Source organism: Diabrotica virgifera, chromosome 1 (assembly GCF_917563875.1).
Source record: "Diabrotica virgifera virgifera chromosome 1, PGI_DIABVI_V3a".
In the NCBI taxonomy this organism is placed as follows: Eukaryota; Metazoa; Arthropoda; class Insecta; order Coleoptera; family Chrysomelidae; genus Diabrotica; species Diabrotica virgifera.
In genome coordinates, this window is record NC_065443.1 from 280,370,258 (window position 1) to 280,397,982 (window position 27,725).

At 32.1% G+C, this 27,725-nt stretch overlaps 1 protein-coding gene across 1 annotated transcript; it reads right to left on the reverse strand.

Moving 5' to 3' along the window:
• Nucleotides 1-43: 43 nt before the first annotated feature.
• On the reverse strand, nt 44-27,725 carry LOC126879125 (glutathione S-transferase 1-like). Its single transcript, XM_050642078.1, has 4 exons — nt 27,486-27,725; nt 16,491-16,636; nt 5,144-5,344; nt 44-463 (listed from the first exon to the last, which is right to left on the reverse strand). The coding sequence occupies exons 2-4, from the start codon at nt 16,629-16,631 to the stop codon at nt 155-157; spliced, it is 651 nt and encodes a 216-aa protein (XP_050498035.1). The 5' UTR covers nt 16,632-16,636; nt 27,486-27,725; the 3' UTR covers nt 44-154.

Consider the following 27,725-nt stretch of genomic DNA (forward strand, 5'->3'; position numbering starts at 1 on the left):
TATCTGTTATAAATATGAACTTATTAAGTAAATTAAGCAAGTATAAAAATAACAGGTTTTATTAAAAAAAGATAAAATACAACTTCAAGTGGCATAAATCAATAATCTTGAAGCATCAAGACTTCCTTAACAATAATACTGTATCCAATCCTATCTACTTCTTTGCCAACTTCTCCATCAAAGCTTTGAACTGCTGGAGCGGCTCAGCGTTGGCCTCTTCGTATCCAGGAATCGTGGCTTTTGCTTTCTCGAACCATCTGACAACGTTTTTGTAGGAGCTGAAATCGAATCCTAGCAGCTCGTAAGTGGAAACTGATGAGGCAAGGGCCAAGTCGGCCAAAGTGAGGTTGCTGCCAGCAGCAAAGTCGTTGTTGTCAATGAGCTGGTCGAGGAAGCTGAAGGCTTCTTTGATCTTTTCCAACTTGTCGGGATCGTAACTGGCTCCACCGAAGATCACGGGATACTACAAGGAAAATAAGCATTATATAAAGGAAGATAATTGAAAAATAACTAGCAACGAACAAAAATAAAAAAAAGTTAAATCGTCATTGATAAGATGTGTTTTATTTAAGACTGTAGCTTTTTTTCTAGAAAATGTTCGTATATGTGTTCTGTTAAATAAAAGGGTTCTTGCACTTTATCAGGTTTATTGAACTCAATACAAAACAGTCAGGTCAGGAGAGATGAGATTTGTGCCCGGATTACGAACACTCGATACGAATCATATCCTACGATAGCTTGCTAACCACCAAAGTAGCATGTTAGTTTCAAGAAAACAGTGATGATGATCGGTCAACCGATTGAAAAGTAGTTCTGTTTTTGATGTAGCCCTGTACAGGGATTTTAACAAATATACCTTTTATAAAGGATTTTATGGTTTTTTGTAATAAATGGTATACAGCCTACTACAGAAAAAACCTTTTTTTTTCCTCGTGAATTTTTTGTAAATTCGGTTTTGAAGTATTTTTAGAAATAACTTTAACATATGGAGCATAAGACTTATCAGGCGAAAGTCGTTACACTTTTTAGCGTTGTTGGATTTAGGGAGAGGTACAAAAGTAGATTTTCTTCTTTTTCAAGTACCATCTGCGCGACGAAGGTCGGCAATCATCATAGCTATTCGGACTTTGAAGACGGCTGCTCTGAAATTTCATTTGATGTACATCCGTACCATTCTCTCAAGTTGCGCAGCCACGATATTCTGCGTCCCCCTATGCTTCATTTTCCTTGAATCTTTCCCTGAATAATGAGTTGGAGCAAGTTGTATCTCTCTCCACGTGTAATATGTCCGAGATATTCCAATTTTCTGGTTTTGATTGTATTTATGACTTCCATTTCTTTATTCATCTTTCTCAGAACCTCTTTGTTTGTGACGTGTTCTGTCCATGATATTTTCGGAATTCTTCTATACACCCACAACTTGAATGATTCCAGTTTTTTCATTGATGCCGCATTCAAGGTCCAAGCTTTCATTCCGTAAAACAAAGTCGAGAAAACGTAGCACCTACCTAACCTAACTCTTACCTCTAACTTCAAATCTCTTGTGCAGAGCACTTCTCTCATTTTGTTAAAATTCGCTCTAGCGAATGTAGATGTCAGATAAACGTAAATATTGACATTTAACCCGCCATTACACGCGCTATGAGGGAATCCCTCACCATATTTGTTTATAAGCAATGAAATTGTGTAAACTAATACGATAACCTTAAGCACCCAGGAATGCCTTTAGCATGGTTCATGAGAGGGTATGAAAAAGTTATAGAATATTTCAGGCGGTCAGTGTGCTGTGTGATAGTTGAAAGAAGAGACATCCCTCTTCAAGTGAGGGAATTCCTCACTGCGCGTGCAGTCACGGTGAAATCACGTTTCTGTTATCTCAAAGAAACTTTTAGGTTTCTATTTAATATTTAGGTAGGTTTAATTAAAATATTATTGTTTGGATTAGGTTAGGAACAGTGGCACACCGAGGGGGGGTTTGGGGGTTAAAATCCCACCCAGAGCATATAGAAATATATATAAAGGAAGGTAGGAAAATGTAACTTGTCTTCCACAAATAATACAAAAAACTTTCGGTGCCCAAGCAAACCCCCTCCCCCCAGAGGAAAATTCTAGGTGCGCCACTGGTTAAGAACCCATTTTTAAATTTACCTATTCTAATTGGGAAATAAGCCACAATTTAACTTGAAAAATTGATTTTATTGACGTTTCGAATTCCACCTCGGACGTCGTTATCAAAATACAAAATATTAATAGTTAATTACATAAATGCCACAAAGAAATAGCTTCAGAACAGTTGTTAATTTTAATTTGTATTTTTAGTAAAATGAATTCGCGTAAAGAACGTTAATTTCTTCAGTGGCTTGCTGAAATTGAAAATTAAGAAAACTTGCTTTTGATCTATATTATTTTTACTTTTGTTTTGTTAAATTAATAAAAAAAATTGGTTTACGAGACTTTCTATATTATGTGAGTACAATCCATTTTATATTTATACATGTTGACATTCATTCTTTCTCGAAATAAGTCGAATTTATGTAGGTGAGGGCGACGCTCATACGCGTGCAACCACGTCACAATAGAAGACGCGTGTAACGGCGGGTTAAGAGAAAATATCACGGCACAATATTAGTCTGGGCAGATTATCGGAGAATAGGCCATTTTTGGGTTATTTACCAGCAATTTTATTGCTGGAATCGAATCTTATGATTGAATATTGTATATATTAATAATATAGGTATGCAAAGTTCGCAGATAGTGTGATACTTTTTTATAAACAAAATGGCGCCCGAAAATCGTGTTTTTTTTTTCAATTTTTGCTCTATAACTTCAAAGATTTTAACTTTACACCAAAAACACCCAAATAAAAATTCACCATAATTAAATTATGCATAGAGACGTGTTTTCCCCCATATACTTCAATGAAAATTTCCCCCGGAAAATGCGGGTTTTTCCAACAAAATCTTTATTTTTCAACTAAAATTTTAGATAAGTAATTGTTTATCAATAATTAAATAACTTGGCAATATAAAAGCTCTTTTTGTATAGATTATAATTCCAGAAGCCGATGGAAATTGAATAAACAGTTTAGCAACAATTGAATTGTTAATTAAAAATTTACGGTCGCTATAATACCCACAATTATTACGATACATAAGAATACCTATGATTTTTATATAAAAAGACACTGTACCTATCTAATGTACGTTACAGAATTGAAATTGAACTATTTAAGCGGCCTCAGGAATATTTTAAAATTATAAACAATTTTTTGGGTTATAAACAAATAGAATATCTCGGGAAATATTAAATTAAATTAAATCATGAAAACGGTATTGAAAAAAAAGCAGCAAGACGCTTCTTTTCAAAGAAAAAACGTTTAATTGTGATGAGTGGTTCCTGAGATACAACCGGTCAAAGTTGACCGGCATTTACGGGAAAGATATAAACAATAGGATCATAATTTCGAACCATCACCTTTTTATTTTTGTCCTCTTTCTCCGCACTAATTTTCATATCTTTAAAATACTCATAACATATATTATTATAATAAAAACTATCGATATTACTAGTGAAAATTGCCAAAAATAGCAAAACTGCAATCATAAATTATGTTGGAGAAAATGTAATCTCAAAGTTCAAAATCGGTATACGTTAAAAAAATGCATTTTTTCGGCTTCCCATGGAGCAATTTTCTTCATTCTTTTTTTTGTTCCAAAGTAACTCGAGTAGAGCCATATAACTAACACATTATTAAATGTCAAACTTGCTTTTGTTTTGTTATAATAAATTAATTTATTGATTATAACAAAAATTTTTAATTAGTTTAAATAAATATTGTTTAAATAATTATACAGCTTTCAAATGAGAATATTTGTGTTTTTAACGGTAAAAGGTACACTTGTAGTAAGTTTACCTAAAAAAGTCTACAACTGGAAAAAATATGTAGTTTTCTTTTCTTATAAGTAAACGAATATATTATAAAAAAAAAACAAAAGCAAGTTTGACATTCAATAATGCGTTAGTTAGATGGCTCTACTCGAGTTGCTTGGGAACAAAAAAAGAATGAAGAAAATTGCTCCATGGGAAGCCGAGAAAATTCATTTTTTTTAACGTATACCGATTTTGAACTTTGAGATTACAGTTTCTCCAACCTAATTTTTGATTGAAATTTGGCTATTTTTGGCAATTTTCACTCGTAATATCGATAGATTTTATATGTTATGGGTATTTTAAAGATACGAAAATTGGTATGGGGAAAGAGCACAAAACTAAAAAGGTGATGGTTCGAAAATTATGATCCCGTTTTTGATATCTTTGCCGTAAATGCCGGTCAACTTTGACCGGTTGTATCTCAGGAACCACTCATCACAATTAAACGTTTTTTTTTAAAGAAGCGTCCTGTCGCTTTTTTTCCAATACCGTTTTCATGATTTAATTTAATTTAATATTACCCGAGATATTCTAATTGTTTATAAGCCAAAAAATTGTTTATAACTTTAAAATATTCCTGAGGCCGCTTAAATAGTCCAATTTCAATTCTATAAAGTACATTAGATAGGTACAGTATCTTTTTATACAAAAATCATAGTTATTTCATGTATCATAATTATTGTGGGTATTATAGCGACCGTAAATTTTTAATTAACAATTCAATTGATGCTAAACTGTTCATTCAATTTCCATCGGCTTCTGGAATTATTATTTATACGAAAAGAGCTTTTATATTACCAACTTATTTAATTATTGATAAACAATTACTTATCTAAAATTTTAGTTGAAAATTAAAGATTTTGTTGGAAAAACCCGCATTTTCCGGAGAAAATTTTCGTCGAATTAAATCGGGAAAAACACGTCTCTATGCAGAATTTAATTACGGTGAATTTTTATTTGGGTGTTTTTGGTGTAAAATTAAAATCTTTGGAGTTATAGAGCAAAAATTGAAAAAAAAACACGATTTTTTTGTATGAAAAGTAGCACACTATCTGCGGACTTTGTATACCTATATTATTAATATATACAATCATAAGATTCGATTCCAGCAATAAAATTGCTGGTAAATAACTTTTCCTTGTATTTTGCTAATTAGCCCAGAGTATATCAATTATTTCTTGAAAATAAAACATTTTAAAGACATAATACTTACATAATAATCAGCAAGTCTTCCATACATAGTGCTCATATCAAAGTACAGTCTCTGGTCAACAATAGCCCTCTTCTTAGGATCTTTTGGATAAAGGTTGTCATCTTTACCATATTGATCTGCAAGGTAGGTCATGATTGCTCGGCTCTCGAACAAAACAAAACCATTGTCGTTGATTGTGGGGACAGTATGCAGAGGGTTCAGCTAGAATCAAGTTAGTTGTTAGTTTCACATGTTCTCGGTTTTCTTGTAATGGAAGAAAATATCGAAAAATAGTTTAAACCAAAGTTTTGTTATGATTTATATTTCGACCATTCACCGGTTATATGACCGGTGAATGGTCCGGAAATATTGTTTAATAACTATATATACACGTTACTTCTTTACCATTTTAAACACTGGTATAGTTGGTTTTGACTGCTCTTTTTTGTTTTTGTCCAATTTTGTATTATGTAGTGAAGTAAAAGGTTGTGTAATGATGCGCGTCGCGCACCATTAGACGCAAAGACGACAAGAAATAATGATGCTACAGCTCCAAATGCGCCAAAATAACAAACGAGGAAGTGGCTCAAGCGCTTCAAATAATAAAGAAAGGAAAAGCGGTAGGACCAGATGATATTCCTGGGGAAGTATGGAGAGCATTGGGGGAGACAGGAACAAGGTGGCTAGCAGGTCTATTTACTAGAATTATGGAAGTTGGACAAATGCAAGACGAATGGAGAAGCAGTATATACTGGTACCTGTTTACAAAAACAAGGGAGATATACAACAATGTACAAACTACAGGGCTATAAAACTGCTTAGTCACACCATGAAAATATGGGAAAGAGTAATTGATAGACGGATTCGTGAAGAGACCGAAATATCCGAGAATCAATTTGGCTTTATGCAGGGCAGATCAACAACAGATGCAATTTTCATTATAAGGCAGTTGATGGAAAATATAGGAGTAAAGAAACAAACGCTCATATGGTATTCATTGATCTTGAGAAAGCATATGATAGAGTTCCTCGAGAGATTCTGTGGTAGGCACTCAATAAGAAAGGAGTCCCTGGTGAATATGTAAAGATTGTGAGGGATATGTATGAGGGAGTAACGACTAGTGTTAGGACAGGTGTGGAGAGACTGATAAATTTCATGTGAAAGTAGGATTGCACCAAGGCTCGGTGCTTAGTCCGTATTTATTCTCATTAGTTTTGGACCAGATAACAGCGAAACTACAGAGTAACATTCCATGGTTCTTAATGTATGCTGATGATGTCGTGTTAGTAGGCAATAGTGAAAGAGACTTAGAACAAAAACTGGAACAGTGGAGACAAGCTCTCGAGGAAAAAGGTTTAAAACTTAGTAGGACAAAGACAGAGTATTTGGAATGCTCATTTAAAGATGGAATTACTACAAATAAAATGGTATCTTTGGATGGTGAACTGATTGTAAAAAGCAATAGTTTTAAGTACTTGGGATCGGTAATACAGAGTAATGGAGAAATAGATAGAGATGCATGCAGTAGAATTAGGGCTGGATGGATGAAGTGGAAGGAAGCGAGTGGTGTGCTGTGTGACAGGAAAATTCCAATGAAGTTGAAGGGAAAATTCTATAAAACAGTCATAAGGTCCGCTATGATGTACGGAACTGAATGTTGGGCAGTGAAAAAGAAAGAGGAACAACGAATTCATGTGTAGGAAATGAGAATGCTTAGATGGATGAGTGGAGTGACAAAAAAGGATAAAATTAAAAATGAATATATTAGGGGAAGTCTAGGTGTGGCACCGATTGATGCCAAAATGAGAGAACATAGGTTGATATGGTTTGGTCATGTTCAACGTCGAGACGTTAATCGCCCAATACGAAGAATTGCTGAAGTGCAGATTCCTGGAAGGAGTAGGAGAGGAAGACCAAAGAAGACGTGGGGGGAGACGATTAGGCAGGACATGTTGGTAAGGGGGATTAATATTGATATGACCTAAGATAGAATTGTGTGCAGAAATGCAATTAGGGAAGCCAACCCCGCATAGGGATAAGGCAAAGAGAATGATGATGAATGATGCTGCAGCTCCAAGTACATCCAGCAGCAGCATATTGGAAAATCTAAGTCCGCTTCCGAAACCACCCCAAACAAAAAAGAATTGCCGGAAAAAAAACAAAAATCTCATATATTAACAGAAACGCCTAACAGAGAAAAACTTGTGATGGGAATTAAAATGAAGAAAGGTAATATCGTTTGTTCAAACAAGCGAAAAATTGGACATAAGGGCAAAGAGAAAACCACGAAATTGAAAAAAGATACAAAAAGGAATTTTTTAAGACAGCAGCTCCGAAGATATGTTAGAAAGTGAACTGTGCGATGATGATGAGTTGGATGTTGGATCTCGTGTAAGATGAAAATGCCTGTATTATGTGGTGATTGTAGCAAAAAGGACGAGATATCGAACGTGTTCGATATGTTGTCAATGGACTCATGACATCTGTACAGAAGAGGATGGTCCAGAAGAATACATTGGTGACTTCTGCGATGCTTACATTCTTTTAATATAGCTGTAACTTGGTTTCTTATCTTTTTACGTATACATATTTGCTTGTCCCTTTAATATTTATGTTGAATAAACTACATTTCCGAAGGTCATTTTTAAGTTCTATTATTGCGCAGAGTTATCCGACATATGCGCACCATTAGCCGAATAGGTCGGGTAATTGTGCACGTTTCACTAATTGGAAATTTCGCCTCTCGCTGTTTTACTGTTTAACCAGCGGTCTCTACCAATATACCTAACCTAGGCCTTTGAAGTATACCTTTAAAAAAGTTGGAAGCTGAAATATTTCAAAAATTGAAATATTTTCAGCTTCTTCTATTTTCTTATTGAAAGTTTTTGCAATATTCTGAATTTTCCTTAGGTGCGCACCAATAGCCGCCTCTCCCCTATTATTACTACGAGTACAACAATATTGTGCCTTCGTTTTTGATAGTGTCACGTACTGTCGACGCTCTGTTGAAAGTTCGCAGAGCTTTCAAAAAAATATATTGATGTCGCACTGATAGCCTCTTTCTTAAGTATATTATGTTAGACCAGTAAGGATCTGTTTTTAGGTGGATGTGAGAGGTGGCATTCAGATTTTTGCGGATAAAGTTAGGTGATAACTTCGTTAATAATAATTGATTTATGCTTCTTCTCAAATATGCCCGGAACATTAATAAAAAAAATAAAATATTTAAAAATTTCAAAAAATTTCGTTTTTTTTCTACTTTTTTAGCTTAAAACTTAAAAACTATTCATTTTAGAACAAAGTCCTATAGGACTAAAACAAAGATATTTAAATTTTTTATCAGATGCGATTGGTTAAAAATGTTTTAATTTATCACCCTTGCTTCAAAATAGCAATAAATATAAAATAAGGGGGCAAAACAAGCCTGTCCTTATTCAATGATTTTCCATCACTTAAGTTAAACTTGGAACCTTCCTAATTCGCTTAGAAAATTTTTGTAATGTGCTAAAACCGTACACCAAATTTCATTAAAATTGACTTACTAAATTTTGCATAATAATTTTGCAATCTAAACTTTTTTTAAAAAATTAAAATTTTTTAAAATCTTGCACAACAAAAACTAGAACATACAAAGATTTGTCAATTTTTTTACATATAAAAAAGTACTCCACCTATCTAATGCACTTAACAGAATTGAAATCGGATTATTTAAGCAGCCTCAGCAATGTTTTAAAGTTATAAACAATTTTTTGGCTTATAAACAAATTAGTGCTGTGGCCAGGAGGGGGTGCTAAGGGCTCCTTTATTTAGATGGACTTACCCAAGTTTTTTTATGTATTTTGACCCGTAGAACACGAATTTTTTGGGTAACAGTTGATCCGGATGTCGATAAGATTGTTATATACAAAGAGCTTGAGGAATTGCATAACATCGATTTTTCGCAAAGTAAAACATTTTTTTGTATTTCTTGGGTAATTCTAAGCAAAAAATGTTCTTACACGTTTTTTCGTAGGATGCATAGTTTTTGAGATAAACGCGGTGGAACTTTCAAAAAATCGAGAAATTGCAATTTTTGAACGCGAATAACGTTTGATTAAAAAATAAAATAGCAATTCTGCTGACAGCATTTGAAAGTTTAAGTCAAATTATACCGGTTTTAATTATTTGCATTGCTAAAAATTAATTTTTTTATTATTAAACAAAGCTATTTGTTTATAAGCCAAAAAATTGTTTATAAATTTAAAACATTGCTGGGGCCCCTTAAATAATCCGATTTTAATTCTGTAAAGTGTATTAGATATGTAGAGCACCTCTTTATATGTAAAAGAATTAGCCAACTTCTAAATGGTCTACTTTTTGTTCAGAAAGATTTTAAAAAATTTTAACTTTTTTAAAAACATTTAGATTGCAAATTTATTATGCAAAATTTATTAGGTCGATTTGAATGAAATTTGGTACCTACACGATTTAAGTATGTTACAAAGAATTTCCTAAGCGAATTACTAAGGTTCTAAGTGCCACCAAAGTGGTTAAAAAATATTGAATAACAACAGACTTATTTTGCCCCCTTATTTTGTATTTATTGCTATATTGCAGAAAAGGTAAGACATTTTTATCAGTCGTTCAAAACCATACAAAAGTCGTACCATACAAAATTTAATTATCTTTATTTTATTTCTCTACGACTTTGTTCCAAAACGAATCGTTTTAAAGTTATAAGCAAAGAAAGCAGAAAAAAATCGATGTTTTTTGAAATTTTTAAATATTTTAATTTTTTTATTAATGTTCCGGGCATATTTGAGAAGGAGCATAAGTCAATTATTATTACTGAAGGTGTCACCTAACTTTATCTGCAAAAATCCGAATGCCACCTCTCACATCCAAAACTAGACGTTTTTTCGCAGATCCTTACTGGTCTATGTATGTTATTAAACTTAGTTACATCGTTACATGCCCAAAATACTTCTAAACAGATTCAGTTGTTACTCTATATTGTATTTTTTCTAGAACCGTCATTTAGATAAAAAAATTGAAAAATTTAATGACAACATTGTATATTTGTTCTAAGGCATAACTTAGTAACTTTTATTCCGTGACCTCTTTCACCAGAGCGAAAAAATGTCCAAGGTCGACCCACAGCTTAGAAAAATATACATACTCATTATATCGACTATTACAAGATTCCGCCAAGTTTGTCGATATCAACGACCTCGGCCAATTACCTATAGACCGGTCTAGTTAGACTGAAAAATAGGAGTGAGGTTACAATAATTACCATCAAGCTGAAAATTGTCAGGATTGTTCAAAATACCATCATAAATGAAATCTAAAAAGTCCTCATGAATCCGACCGGTCAGCAAATATGGTTTTTAGCGATTTTCAGCGAAACGGTAAGTTTTATCATAAAATTAGTTCTAACAAAAAATGTAGATTAGATAATTATCTATAAAAAATATGTTAATACTTTATTTCCTAAGAGCCACTGTTTTTGAGATACAAAGATTCAAAGAGTTGAAAGAGTTCTAATCGTCATAATATGTATTAGTACACCACGTATATACATCACTGAAGCTGTAATACAAGTAAACATAATATTCTATCGGTCAACTTAACTTATAAAACACATAATAATATAAGATATTATAAATACGATAATGTTTCTACTATACAGCTTGCGGTCTACCGAGGGATGCAATGTATAAGCTGTATTATTACAGTACCAACAAAAAAACTTTTTACAAAGTGAATGTAACGCGAAAATAATAAGAATTATTATCTCAATTTTACGGCTTATTCCCAACAAAAATTGTAAATTGATATGACAAAGTATTAACTTATAATAATTCTTCTTACTTATGCGTCTTATTCAATTTGTAAAGATGGGTTTGTCGGACTAAACACGTTCTACCGGTACGTCGGCTAATCTAATCACTTATTCTTTTCTCAGAAGGGTTTGAACATAATAATTAAAGCCAACTTTCTAGTCAAAATGTTTATTGCTTAGTACTAATAAACATTTCAATATACAATAAACTTTATGCAAATTTAGTTTGTTTACTATTATGCAAATTACACCGTAATCTTCCTGGGTGGCGAAATCCTTCAGGTAGATGACACCCTCGAGGTATTAATTAGTCTTGAGTACTACTCCGGAGTGAAAATACGTGTAAAAACTTATATTTTTTAACCTATTTATTTGTGCTAAAATTTTAAGTGAAGGCGAAATTGTTGCCGTTAAACGTGGTATAAAAACATTAATCAATGCAAGTACTGAAAGAGCTGATGAATTTTTAGAATTTCTTAAAGAGAAGAAATCTGTGACCATACATGTGGAGTGAAGTTTTTAAAAAAACTAATTCAACTCCACAAGAAGTTATTTCGAACGGAATTAGCTTTCTTCTCTCTATGTATGGAGCGCCTAAAAAAAACTACGTGCTTAGATAAGTTTCGATATGCCATTTTTCTTTAAAAATACTCGAAATAAAAAACAAGTGCAGTTATCTTGTCTTCCTCCAACCTCAGCGGCTGCTCATCAACATCTTTTCGGGTATATTACTAAGTTCAAGTGTGGCTTGGTTATCAGCTAGATCCAAAAGACTGGGGATGGAAATTAGTCGACAGTTCATTAGAACCAATTCAAACTTTACTCCCACCTGCGCCGGAAAAACTCCTGAACACAATTTTTTGCAACTGTAAGAAGGGCTGTAGCGCTAAATGTGGTTGCAAGAAAGTTGGACTGTTTTATTCGGTAGCATGCACTAATTGTCAAAACCGGTCGTGCTCCAATGTTGAATCACCAACAATTGAGGATTCATTTTTGATTCTATCGAGGAGCTAAGCGATGTGTCATTATTGATGCAATTTACTTGCACCCAGGATAAACAAGAAGAAAAAGAAGAAGAACTAGAACGTGAAGAAGAAGAAGAACAAGGAGAAGAGGCAGAAGTATTAGAAAATTGTGACCCAGTTGGATAAATTTCACTTGTTTTTTTTTTAATTTATACCGCTTTTTATAACTTTTATCATTTTTAACCATTGCCAATAACAAATAATTATTCAATAGCTTCAAATTAAACAGAATCATAACAGATCCGTGGAACTGGGTAAACGTTAAAAAACGCGCTAAGTATTACACTATCTCAATAGTCCTGTCGCCAGGGGGGCTACAACGGCCTCCTGTATTCAGATGGACTTACCCAAGTTTTTATTATGTATTTTGGCCCGTAGAACACGAATTTTTTGGGTAACAGTTGATCCGGATGTCGATAAGATTGTTATAAACAAAGAAGTTGAGGAATTACATAACAGCGATTTCTCGCAAAACAAAACCTGTTTTTGTATTTTTTGGGCCATTCTAACCAAAAAATGTTCATACAAGTTTTTTCGTAGGATGCATAGTTTTCGAGATAAACGCGGTTGAACTTTCAAAAAATCGAAAAATTGCAATTTTTGAACCCGAATAACTTTTGATTAAAAAATAAAATACCAATTCTGCTTACCGCATTTGAAAGTTCAAGTCAAATTCTATCGGCTTCGAATATATTCATTGCTAAAAATGTATGTGTTTATTGCTAAAAAAGCTATAAACACATAGTGTTTCCCGTGCCTAATACATGCGTTTACATGCATGCTACGTAGAAATAGCCTCGCTTGCACTTGTACCTACTCTAGCTACTCGTTCGATTTTAAATGAGAAATCATTGAAAACATCACTCCAGCACTAGGTGTTTATACTTTTGTTTAACAATAAAATAATCAATTTTTAGCAATGCAAATAACTAAAACCGATATACTTTGACTTGAACTTTCAAATGCGGTAAGCAGAATTGCTATTTTATTTTTTAATCAAAAGTTATTCGGGTACAAAAATTGCAATTTTTCGATTTTTTGAAAGTTTCACTGCGTTTATCTCGAAAACTATGCATCCTACGAAAAAATTTGTAGGAACACTTTTTGGTTAGAATGGCCCAAAAAATACAAAAACATGTTTTGTTTTGCGAGAAATCGCTGTTATGTAATTCCTCAACTTCTTTGTTTATAACAATTTTATCGACATCAGGATCAACTGTTACCCAAAAAATTCGTGTTCTACGGGTCAAAATACATAAAAAAAAACTTGGGTAAGTCCATCTGAATACAGGAGGCAGTTGTACCCCACCTGGCGACAGGACTACAAAGGTGGTAACGCATATTATGACGATTACAACTTTTTGAATCGTTGTATCTCAAAAACGGTGGCTCTTAGGAAAAAAGTAATAAGACATTTTTTATAGATAATTATCTAAACTACAATTTTTGTTAGAACTAATTTTATGACAAAACTTACCGTTTCGCTGAAAATCGCTAAAAACTATATTTGGTGACCTTTGACCCCGCGTAAATTTTTTAACTCGGGTCGGATTTATGAGGACTTTTTAGATTTTATTTATGATGGTATTTTGAACAATCCTGGTAATTTTCAGCTTGATGGTAATTTTTGTAAGCTCGGATGTGTAAGTTGACCGGAGTACTAGTGCAGTGGTCGGCAAAGTGCGGCTCCAGACTCCGGAGCCGCATGCGGCTCTTCGGCCCCTTAAGTGCCGGCTCTGACACAAATATCCACGGAAAGCACAATTATATTTTCATTAACAAAAAACTTGGTAGGGAAAAAATTACATCTTATTTTGATAAATTCTTCTTCTTCTTCTTTCATAGACATTACTCTTTCTGTTTTTTCAATGTGCCTCTAGTAAGTTGTCATTACATCGTTTTCGTGGTCTTCCCACTGATCGTCTTTATATTTTGGAACCGTCTCTCACTGTCCTTACTACGCTATTTGTTGTCACTCGGTTTTCACAGTTCTTTGAAAATTTAGCATTTCCAATCTTTAGCATTTGTAAAAATTCTCTTGATGCTACGATAAACGAGTTGAAATCTTTCTTCTTTTGAAACTGACATTGGTAGCTTTGAAATACATTTGCTGGATTTAAAAAACAAGGAAGTATCGCGCTCTAAATTACAACATATTTATTTGTGTTGAATTGGAAATATTGGAGAAGAAAAAAATGTGATATTGGAGATGGAAGACATGATCATTTTCAACTCTTGTAATAGTAGTATTCCTGATTCTTACGATCAGCTGAAAAATATCGCGTTTGATGTTCTTTCCCCTTTCGGTTCTACATATCAAAATTTAAAAAAAATTAAGTTTTGCGCCAAAAATTTAGTAAACACACAATGTTAAGTATAGGAAATAAAAACCCTACAAAACGAAAGAAAATAGAAATAGAAAACACTTTTTAATTTTTTGGGCCATTATGGGTACTGCTAGGGGGTCTAAAAATTTTTTGGTCGGATACTTTTTGATGTAAAACAAAATGGTACATATTTTCATTTTTGGAATATCGCTGGTGAAATTTTCCACTATCTTACAAGCAGATTTAGCTCCCATTTTTTTAAATTATTATAATGTTCATATTTGGCTCTTTGGCTAATAAGTTTGCCGACCACTGACCTAGTGGACTAGTTTGTAATTATTTTGAGAAACTAAAGTTTCAGATGCCTATTAGTCCATATCGTGAGGCCGCTCCATAATGCAAAAATTCCTGTTCAAAATGTCCCTTTTAAATAAATTAGAAGGATGCCGTGCGAAATTTTTGGACAGAAATTGTAAACCATTTTTTTAAACAAATACAAAAGAACACCTTTTTTGATCCGGAAAATATTTTGTAGGTTTTTTGTAGGTAGAGTTCTATGCACTTTTGGTACAAACACGTCTAAAGGAAAATTGTTCCACATTAAATTTACTATCCAATATCCAAAAAATATTTTTTTTACAAAAATATATTCAAAATAAAAGCAAGAAAAAAACACGAAAGATAGCAATTTTGCTTCTTTGCCCCATAACTTTTTTCCACGGGGATATAAGTATAGGCATTGTTTCACAGGAAAAAAGCTTCCTTCATTCCTCTTTAAAATGGCGTTTGGTAGAAGTCTATATGGTTTATAGTTTCCAAAATATGATTTTTCAAAGTTCGCCACTCACAGCGATTTTGGTCCATTTTCCTTGTTACTTCTCAAACATTGTTCTGTAAGTTTTTTCTACGTAGATTTAGGTATATGCAATGTTATATTTAATAGGAATAAAAATCAATTACCTTTAAAGTGGTCTATTGTAGAAGGCTGTATGACTATCATTAAGCAAGATATGGTAGTTCAAAGTTTTTAACCTTTTAATGATTTTTGATATATTTTACGATTATTTTTAAATTTCGCATTATAACTTTTTTTTATTGTATATTTAGGTATAAACATTGAATAATAAAAAATAAAGCTTATTTTATTTACTTTAAAACGGTCTATTGTAAAAAATTCTAGGACTATTTTTAAACAAAATATGCTTTTTCAAAATGTGACATATACACATGCAATAGGTCCCACTAAGTTGGAACCATATGGAAAACTTTTTTATCATTAACTTTATGAAAAAAAAATTCTTCATAAAATGCTCTGAATAGTTCAAAACCCAAGATCCGATCATCAGATATAAAATTTTATCAATAGTGTACCAGGTATGTTAAAAAATATGAATTACGCTCAAGAGTAAAGTACCTTTATATTTCACAATATCGAAAAGTGTTATTAAGAAAAGTTATTTGAAATTAAAAAGTATGTTATAATATGCAATTATATTCTTCTAATGTAATCGAATTCTATTTCTACTAAATGTACCATTGCATATACCTAGAATTGCGTAGAAAAAAGTTACAGAACAATGTTTGCGAAATAATGGGGAAAATGGCCCAAAAATGCTGTGAGCGGCAAACTTTGAAAAATTCTATTTCGGAAACTATACACTCTAGAGATTTTTACCAAACTTTATTTTAAAGAGGAAGGGTGGAAGTTATTTTTCACTAACATAATGCCTATACCCATATCCCTGTGGAAAAAAGTTATGGGGCAAAAAACAAAATTGCTTTCTTTCGTGTTTTTTTCTTGCTTTTCTTTTGAATATATTTTTGTAAAAAAAATATCTTTTACTTTAAAATGTGATATTTCGATAGCACATTTAACCTGTAACAATTTTGTTGTACACGTGTTTGTACCAAAAGTGCATAGAACTCACCCTAATTCACCCTGTGCCTAGGGACTAATTCACCCCTTTCTCAAAAACGCACCCATTTAAATGGTAGAACTCCACGGTTTTTTCAAATATAGATATCCATTGACCATATAAGACAATAAAATCCCGTTAACGTTGTAGTTCCTTTTAGCTCTCTTATTTTGAACATAATCAATAGCCACCACACTGTCAAACGTTAAAATTCTCGTTATTAGTTATTACTACATATTTTTTGCTCTACGTAAAGAAACATGAAATAAAACTTACTTTAAGGAACTCAGGGGACATTTGCTCTCCGCTCATCAAGTCCATGTATTTGAGATTAAGTTCAACTCCGCATGCTTTGGCAGCTAGAAGGACGTTTCTTGATGGGGCTCCACCAGGAACGTAGTAGCAATCAATAGGCATATTGGCTAGAAACAAAGTAAGCAAGATTTAAATATGTCATGTCAGTAGATTACAATTTACAATTGACTATTTCTACTCGGAATAAACCAAAATTTTTACTTTAAAATAAGTTTATATTGATGTTTAGATTTCCACTAAGGAAAGAAATTCAAACTAGTTATCAAACTAAGAAGCAACCAAGAGAAATTGCCCCCATGATCAAAAACGCCTTCGATCGCATCAATGGGGACCAAATGTGGAAGTAGTCCCTTCTTTAACGGTAAAATATTGCAAAACCTCTAAATTTTAAAGAACCGCTTGGATTGACATGAAATTTGGCATACACATAGCTAACAAGTCAAAGAAAAAAAGTGATATTGTGCCGATATGTGCTTTTGCCCTGGGGGGTGGTTTTCACCCCCTCTTGGGGGTGAAAAAATATTCGTCCAAAGAAAGTCAGGAAATGGATAAACTGGCTAATTTTAAGTAACTTTTGTTCTATAGAGATTTTTCACTAAGTCAATACTTTTCGAGTTATTTGGCAGTGAATATGTTCATTTATTCAACAAAATAACCACGCTTTTAAAGAGATTTTCGCAATTAACTCAAATAGTAAGTATTTTGTCGAAAAAACATTGTTAGTAAAAATTTATCCTGTAAGAAATTTAAAAAAATGGTGTATATATCACGTCTCTACACCTAGCAGAAGCAGAGTTATAGCTAATGAAAAATAGGTTAATATTCCTCAAATTCCAAATGGAATACTTTAACGTGAAATAACCAAAAATGAAGCACATTTCGGGGAAAACTCATTACAACTTATTTAAAGTGTTTAAAAAAAGCTTCATTTTTGTTTTATAAAAAAAATTCTAGCATCAAAATTAAACAAGTTACGCTCAAAATAAAGTTAGCCCCTTTTGGCTTTGGTAAAAAAATCGAGAAAATCACCCCCTAAAAGCAAATCTGATTTTTTTTTGTTTTTCGTGATTTTTGGTATCTCTAACAATTTTTAAGTTATTTTGAACAAAGGATATTTTTCAAAATTAAAATTTTTAAAAATTTTGTTTTTGAAACCAAATTTTTTCAAAAATAAGCACTTTAAATCGATGAAACTTATAGATCATATAAACACAACATAATTAAAATAATTTGTGGAGCGGTAACGAATAATTTCATTTAAGTTGCTAATTAGGGGGTGGTCTTCCCGATTTTTTTTTGCAAAAACAAAAGGGACCAACTTTATTTTGAGCGTAACTTGCTTAAATTTAATGCTAGAAACTTTTTGTAAAAACAGAAATAAAGCCTTCTTTAAACATTTTAAAAAAGTTATAATGGTTTTTTTCCAAAAAGTGCTTAATTTTTTGGATATTTCACGTCGAAATATTCTATTTGAAATTTGGTGAATATGAATCTATTTTTCATTGGCTATAACTCTGGTTCTACGAGATCCAGAGACCTAACGTGTACAACATTTTTTTTACTTTTTTATAGGCTATATTTTTGCTAAGAACGTTTTTTCGACAAAATACTTACTTTTTGAGTTATTTGCGAAAAACCGTCTAAAAATGTAGTTATTTTGTTGAAAAATGAACATATTCACTCGCAAATAACTCGAAAAGTGTTGACTTGGCGAAAAAGCTCTATAGAACAAAAGTTACTTAAAATTAGTCAGTTTACCCATTTCCGGACTTATTTTGGACATATATTTTTTCACCCCCAAGAGGGGGTGAAAGTTACCCCCAGGGCAAAAGCACACATCGGCACAATATCACTTTTTTTCTTTGACATGTAAGCTATAAGTATGCAAAATTTCATGTCAATCCAAGCGGTTCCTTAAAATTTAGAGCAAAAACCGTGAAAGAATGGACTAAAGATGTTAAGACAATATGGGCTACTAGCAAAATATATTATCTACTTAATTAAACTATTTTACATTAAAGGATATACAGCCACGCTGTAACAGGCAAGAGATATCACATAATCATAGAAAGTGGAGTAAAACAAACAGAAATAAACACTCCTAAAATTCAATAAACATTAAAAAGGTAAAATGATGATAAATACAGAGTAAATACAAGAGGTGCACAAATTAACATATTTTTAATAAAGTACGGAAAACATAAGGGTGGAAGGACATACAGATATAGAGGTCTAAGGACATACAGCTAATAAGATTTATATTAGCTGTATTAAAACCATATTACTTAACGGTGTAGAAAATTGGAAACATGATAAAATTACAAGAAACTACAAACCTACAAATTGAGTAGCGAGACAGGCACTCGCATATTAGGCCGAGTGAAAAATACAGAGAAGAAGACTAAATAACAGTTGAAAAAAAAAGCAAAAACTTGAGTACAAATCAAAAAGAGAGTCAATGAGAATGTGGAAGAGGAGGAACTTTTAAAGAGAGCAATAAAAAAATAAACGAGAAATAAGATGTGCTGGTATATGGAGTGGACAAGCTTCTTATTGTTAATCCGAGCCATTTTTCAAAATTTGAAATTTTTCGCGAGCCGCAATTAACAATTATTTGAAAAGTGTAAAAAGGTATTCAATTTTTCTGTCAGTGTTTGGATTTTATGAATTTTAAAGTGAAATAAAATGGTTCACATAGTTGTTTCAAATATGGAAATATATCTACAAGCAGCCTTTACCATTTCAGTATTATTCGATTCTTCATCATCCTTCCATCTTTTTCTGGGACGGCCTACTAATCTTACCACATGACCTGCCCATCTTATCTTAGCTTTTATATGTCTGACGATGTTGTCAGTACCATATAGAGTCACCAATTCAGCTTTGCGCGCCTTCTCTACTCTCCTGTCAATCTATTTAAGGGCCAAATATCATTCTGAGAACTTTCCTTTTAAAAACCAGTAGCATATTTTGATTTCCCGCTGATGTAGAGTCAATGTTTCACTTCCATATATGTGACCATTGAGTCAATAATTGGCATACACAGCCTCAATTTAGACTGTCTTTTTAGCAACTTAGATCTTAATGGACGATAGGGAATAAAATGCTCTATTTCCCGTAGCTCACCTTGCAGAGACGTCTTCTTATATGTGTTTGCCATCTGTGATTACCGCCTCTAAAGTATTAAACTCTTTTACTACTTCGAAGTTGTGGTCATTAATAGTTATATTCTGCCTAACTCTTGGTCTTGGATTTTTGGTTACTAGCATGCATTTCGTCTTCTCTTCTTTTATTCGAAGGCCCAGACTATCTGTTTCTTCCTCGAGTTGTGAAAACATCTCTCTCACGTCTCTTGTAGAATGAGCATCTGCACATTGATCATTAACAAAGGCCAATAATGGTTTTGATCATCGATTCACAAATCCCTCTGTCATCTCGGATATTTTATTTATTGCATATTCTAAGACCAAATTGAAGAACAACGGCGATAAGACGTCTCCTTATCAAAGTCCTGATGTTACACAGTCTTTTATGTTGTCAGTAATTTAAGATATTTTTTTGAAAGACAAAAATTTAATTAAAGTAATTCAGATACGTAGGTAAAGGCATTTAGTTCAGATACATTTATTGAGAGCCACAAATAATCCTCCAAGGAGCCGCATGTGGCTCGCGAGCCACTGTTTAGCCACTTCTGTCACTATAACATCGGTACATACCCAAAATCTTTATTAATTTCAGATTGTGCCGACATAATATTGTCTTGTTGTTTGCTTGGGTTTATTTGATTGCAGACACTAAATCCATTTGCTAATTTTTAAATTTTTTACTTATTACTAATTTTTTCGTATAGGTACAATATTATCCTAAAACTAATACCAATATTAATCTCTAATAAATAGTGTCTGACAACAATTTGTCTACGAAGTGTTGTTCTAGAAAGAGATTTTATCAACAGGAATAATTTTGAAACATGGCTATAAATATGTATAAAAGAGTGATGACCTGAAGCCTGCATTCATATCTGCAATATAAATATGCATTTAGTTATCACCAGAAACAACCGATAAAACACATTTTTAACAAATTAGGCTATAATCATTAACAAAATGTATTTTTAATCGTGAATGCTAAATATTTGAATTGATAAGACTTAAATGCAGGCCTTTTCAGTGTGCAAAGTTAAACATAATTTTGCGGATCATGTACTATACTATTGTCATTTCAATATTGTTTTGTTGATATATAGACCGATCAGGGAACACAAAATTTTACGAAAACCTCCAAAAAAGTAAAGAAAGGATGAAAATTTGGGAATAGGTAGTTGAAATTGTCTATTATTACATAAGAAAAAGTTTACAATTCTACATCCCCTCCATTTTACAAACATTGGGAAATATGGGGTGAAAAATGTTTTCTCGGGGGTGAAAAAATATATGTTTAAAATAAGTCCGAAATCGTATAAAATGACTAATTCTAAGTAACTTTGGTTCTATAGAGTTTTTTCACTAAGTTAATACTTTTCGAGTTATTTGCGAGTGAATATGTTCATTTTTAACAAAAAAAAAAACATGTTTTTGGACGGTTTTTCGCAGATAACTCAAAAAGTAAGTATTTAAGCGAAAAAAATATTCTTAGCAAAAATATAGCTTATAAAAAACTGAAAAAATGGTGTATGCATGAGGTCTGTAGACCCAGTAGAAGCAGAGTTGTAGCTAATGAAAAGTAGGTTCTTCTTCGTCAAATTACAAATCGAATAATTTCAATTTGAAATAACCCAAAAACGGAGCTCTTTTCGTGGAAAATTCCTTACAACTTTTTTAAAGTGTTTAAAAAAGGTTTATTTTTGTTTAAAAAAAAACTTCTAACATTAAAAGTAAGTGAGTTACGCTCAAAATATTGATGGTCTTTTTTATTTTTTTGGTAAAAAACCGCGAAAATCACAACTTCTTAAATAAAATTAATCATTACCGCTTCACAAGTTACTTTACTTATGCATTGTTTATATTATCTATAAGTTTCATTGGTTCAAAGTGCTCATTTTTGAAAAAAATTGGGTATAAAATAAAACATTTTTTTTTAAATGAAATTTTTTTGGAAATAACTTAAAAATTATTAGTCATACCAAAAATCTCAAAGAGTAATAAAATGTTCGTTTTGCTTTTCTGAATATTTTTGATTTTTTATTTTCTTGTTAGACAAAAATTGGTTATGCTATGGCTGTTCAAAATTTGCCTAAACTCGTGATTAGTTACTCGTTCAAGCGATTTTAACTACATCTTTTTCAAAAATAAGCACTTTGAACCGATGAAACTTACAGATCATATAAATAATACGTAAGCAAAGTAACTTGTCAAGTGGTCATGATAAAATTTATTTGTGATGCTAATTAGGGGGTGATCTTCGCGATTTTTTTTTACCAAAAAATAAAAGGGACCAACAATATTTTGAGCGTAACTGACTTTCTTTTAATGGTAGAAGTTTTTTTAAAAAGCAAAAATAAACCTTTTTTTAAACACTTTAAAAAAGTTGAAATGAATTTTCCCCGAAAAGTGCTCCGTTTTTGAAGCAATTTTTTTTTCCAAATCGAAATATTCGATTTGGAATTTGAGGAAGAAGAACCTACTTTTCATTAGCTACAACTCTGCTTCTATTGGGTCTACAGACCTCATTTATACACCATTTTTTTTTCAATTTTTTATAAGCTATATTTTTGCTAAGAATATTTTTTCGATAAAATACTTAGATACTTTTTGAGTTATCTCCGAAAAACCGTCCAAAAACATGTTTTTTTGTTAAAAATGAACATATTCACTCGCAAATAATTCGAAAAGTATGGACTTAGCGAAAAACTCTATAGAACATAAGTTGTTTAGAATTAGTCATTTTATCCAATTTCGGTCTTATTTTGAATGTATATTTTTCACCTTCGAGAGGGGGTATTCCCGTAGAATTGTAAACTTTTTCTTATATAATAATAGACAATTTCAACTACCTATTCCCAAATTTTCATCGTTCCTTTATTTTTTTTTGGGTCAGATTGTTCTTTAATCGGGCTAATAGGTACCTATATATATTATCACATCATACATAAATAAATGTATTTTTAATTAAAGTTATCACACTATTTTAAAATTAACAATACAGTCAATATCTGAATAATATTGCCATTTTAAGTGAATTTAATATTAAAAAATATGGATGAGAATGATTAAACAATTGAAAATATTTATTTGAATTTTGAAGTATGAAAAAGTAAGCAAAATTTAGCCATACGGCTAAAAAAAGCATTTTTCGAAAAGTTACCAAAATAGAAAAAGTATTTATTTTAACGAAATACGCCTAGAAACTTTTATTCGAAGTAATTCGGGAAATTGTTTTTTGTTGTAAGTTATTTGTTAATAACAACTTCCGGCCCACTTGGACAAATTAAAAAAAATATATATTTCAACTTTAAAAAACTATATAACATCGAGTGAAAAAGGCTTGGTGCGGTAGAAATGCAAAAAAATTTAGTCGGTATATTCCGTTTCTAATAGGCTGGATCCCGCGTACCAAAAAATGTTTATTAATAGCAAGCTGAAAATTTGTTAATAGCTTAACGGTGTCTAGTCGGGCAAACTCTGATGTACGGGAACACTGGAACATGTTAAGTTTTACTTGTGGAACAGGTTACAGGTTTCGAACGTCAGACTACGAAAACGTCCCATGTAGTCTAAGAGCTAGAGCCGAAAAATCATCGTCATAAGTAATATGGAGTTTGGCATGTGAAATGTGTCTATTGTATATTGATAATTATGACCCCTTTAAGGCTGATACCTCAGTGGATACAGGAAACAGCAATAAGGGATGAAAGGGGAAAGTTAGTGTAGTCTTTAAAAGGTTTTCACCTCCTATTTTGTTAAACCTCCATCGATTTGCATGAAAATTGGTGACTAGTTAGAGCATACCCCAAGAAATAAAAATGATTTGGTGCCAACTTGCACTTTTACCCTGGGGGTGGATACCACCCCTTCTCGAGGGTGAAAACTATTTTATTAAAAATAACCCCACAAATCGATAGAGGGACAAATTATAAGTAAAATTTGTTATATCATGTTATTAAAATAATACAATGCTTTTTGAGTTATTAAAGATCAAAGATTTGTCTGTTTAAGAGCACATGCGTGAAGTTACGGATGATAAAAAGAACATATTAATTAATTGTAGGATACTAAAACATTATTATTATTTTATTTCTATATTATAAATTTAGCAAAAGTGTATTCGAATATGTCAAATGTACCCATTATTGGACACCCCCAGTTTCTGGACATATTCAGTTTACAATATATTGATAGAAATTCAATTAAATATAGAAATAACACAAAAATAATATTTTACTAACATACAATAATTAATTAATATGTTCTTTTTATCATCCGTAACTTCACGCATATGCTCTTAAATAGACAAATCTTTGATCTTTAGTAACTCAAAAAGTATTGATTTATTTTAATAACATGATCTAACAAATTTTACTTAAAACCTCTATCGATTTGTGGGGATATTTTTAATAAAATTGTTTTCACCCGCGGGACCACCAGGGTAAAAGTGTAAGTTGGCACCAAATTAGTTTTATTTCTTGAGGTATGCTCTAACTAGTCACCACTTTTCATGCAAATCGATGGAGGTTTAACAAAATAGGAGGTGAAAACCTTTAACGACTGCACTAACTTTCCCCTTTCATCCCTTATTTCTACTTCCTGTATCCACTGAGGTGTCAGCCTGAAAGGGGTCATAATTGTCAATATACAATGGACACATTTCACAGGAAAAATTCCATAATCAACTATTTTCAATGGGAAATAAGCCACAATTTTCAAATATGAGTCAGATTAAATAAATTATTAGAAGAATTTTTTTTACTTAGCAACAACATTTTTGTTTATTTTAGTAGTATTTTGTATTTTGACAACGAAACCCGATTTGGGCTTCGAAACGTTAATAATATCATTTTTTTGGTAAAATTGTGGCTTATTTCCCATTGAAAATAGTTGATTATAAAAATGCCACAAGGAAATAGCTTCAGAACAACATTGAAAAACTCCATATTACTTATGACGATGATTTTTCGGCTCTAGCTCTCCCTCTAATGTATTTTGTTGGACAGAACTTCGAATTAATGATTTGTTATCCTTTCATTGTGTTACGTTCTTTAAAGGTAAAATATTGCAAAACCTCTAAATTTTAAAGAACCTCTTGAATTGACATGAAATTTGACATACACATAGCTAACAAGTCATAGAAAAAAAGTGATATTGTGCCGATGTGTGCTTTTGCCCTAGAGGTGAGTTTCACCCTCTTTTGGGGGTGAAAAATATATGTTCGAAATAAGTCCGGAAATGGATAAAATGACTAATTCTAAGCAACTTTTGTTCTATAAAATTTTTTCACCAGGTTAATACTTTTCGAGTTATTTGCGGGTGAATGTGTTAATTTTTCTACAAAATAACCACGTTTTCAGACGGCTTTTCGCAAATAAACTCAAAAAGTAAGTATTTGGTCGAAAAAAATTCTTATCAAAAATATAGCACGTAAAAAAGTGAAATACATGGTGGATATATTAGCTAGTAGAAGCAGAGTTATAGCTAATGAAAAATAGGTTCATGTTCGTCAAATTCCAAATCGAATATTTTAACGTGCCATAACCAAAAAACGAAGCACTTTTTTGGGGAAAACTCATTTTAACTTTTTTAAAGTGTTTAAAAAATGCTTATTTTTGTTTTAAAAAAAAATTTAGCATCAAAAGTAAAAAGTTACGCTCAAAATAAATTTGGCCCCTTTTTTTTGGTAAGAAATCGGGAAAATCACCCCCTAATTAGCATTTCAAATGAACTTAATTGTTACCACTTCACAAGGTCTTTACTCGCGTATGTATTGATCATATGATCTGTAAGTTTCATCCCTTCAAAGTCCTTATTTCTAAAAGAGCTGTAGTTAAAGGGGCTTGAACGACTCACTTATCACGAGTGTATGCAAATTTAGAAACACAGAATCTTAACCAATTTTTGTCTTACAGAAAAACAAAAGAATAAAAAATATTCAGAAAAGTAAAGCCGACTTTTTTATTGTTTAAAATTTTTGGTATTTCTAACAATTTTTAAGTTATTTTGAAAAAAAGCATTTTTTCAAAATTAAATTTTTTAAAAATTTTACTTTAAAACCAAATTCTTTCAAAAATAAGCATTTCGAATCGATGAAACTTACAGATCATATAAACACAACATAACTAAAGTAACTTGTGAAGCGGTAACGATTAATTTCATTTAAGTTGCTAATTGGGGGGTGATCTTCCTGATTTTTTTTGCAAAACAAAAGGGAATAACTTTATTTTGATCGTAACCTACTTACATTTGATGCTTGAAATTTTTTTTATAAAAACAGAAATAAAGCTTTTTTTAAACACTTTAAAAAAGTTGAAATGTTTTTCCCCAACAATGCTTTATTATTTGGATATTTCACATTGAATTATTCTATTTGGAATTTTTCGAATATGAACCTATTTTTCATGAGCTATAACTCTGCTTTTGCTAGGTATAGAGACCTAATATATACACCGTTTGTTTCACTTTTTTATAGGCTATAGTTTTGCTAAGAATATTTTTTTCGATAAAATGCTTACGTTTTGAGTTATTTGCGAAAAACCGTCTAAAAACGTGGTTATTTTGTTCAAAAATGAACATATTCACTTGCAAATAACTCGAAATGTATTGATTTGGCGAAAAAACTCTATAGAACAAAAGTTGATTAAAATTAGTCAGTTTATCCATTTCAGGACTTATCTTGGACATAGGTATATTTTTTCACCCCCGAGATGGGGTGAAACTCACGCCCAGGGCAAAAGCACACATCAGCACCATATCACTTTTTTTCTTTGACATGTTAGCTATGCGTACGCCAAATTTCATATCAATCCAAGCGGTCCTTTAAAATATACGGCAAAAACCGTGAAAGAATGTACTAAAACTTAAAAACAACCTGCTAGTATTCACAATCAAAAACTTGTCAGGATGACACGTTCCACACTTAAAATTGCGTTCCACAATTAAAACTTCCCCTGTTCCAGTGTTCCCATACATCAAAGTTTGTCCGACTAAACACCGTTAAGCTATTAATAAATTTTCAGCTTGCTATTGGTCAACTTTTTTTTGGTACGCGGGATCCAGGCCTATAAGCAATTAGGGGTAAACTGCTTGCCTATTTGCTCCTGTATCTACGAGCCCTAATCGCTTAAAAAAAATACACTGAGTGGGTACATAATTATGTCATTTAAACTAAACTGAATTTTCTGGAGCATATCTCAAAAATACTTTTTCCACCTACCTCTACCGAAAGTATACTTTTCCGGACCTGATTGTAGGGAGCAAAGTTGTACTTTTCCTCCCTAGGGAGGAAAATATTTTTCCTCCCTAGGGAGGAAAAGTAAAAGTGACGTCATAGTATTTCATTCATGAAATATAACTTACTCACGCCCTGTATAATATCTATTTTCTATTACGAAGTATCTATACATTTTAACGTTTATTTATAAAACACCCTGTATTTTGCAGAATGGTAAAAAACAGTAAATTGTTATTTTGATTTAACAATGTTTACATTAATAATTTGACTCATATTTGACAGTTGACAGTTATATTGTACCTACTTGTTGTTTTAGTTCTAATAAATTTTGTTGGTTAGTTACATAAATAAATTAAGTAAAAATGAAAAAATGACTTGTTATTTGAGGAAGGTGGAAAAACCATATGTATAACATGGGAGTAAAGTGCCTTTTCCTCCCTTGAATGATTACTGCCCTCCGCTACGCGTCGGGCAGTAAACTTCATTCTCGGGAGGAAAAGTTACACTTTCCTCCCTTGTTATACAAATAGCTATTTTAATTAAGGTATTGGGTGCGTCTACACGCAAATTACTTACCGGTGAAAGGAGACAGTCGATCTGGAACTTACACACTTCTTGGTTTAGCCACAACTACCGGCGGAATGCGGTCTACGGTCTGGTAATATGTGAATGGAAAATATAAGTTGGACGACTTCTTTATGCCGGTGGGATTCGACGCAACTTTTGAGTCATTTCCAAGCGGTGTTGTCCGACTTCTTTTTTATCCTCCTTTCACATAAATGTAAACCATCTAAAATCGCAACACTACACACACTT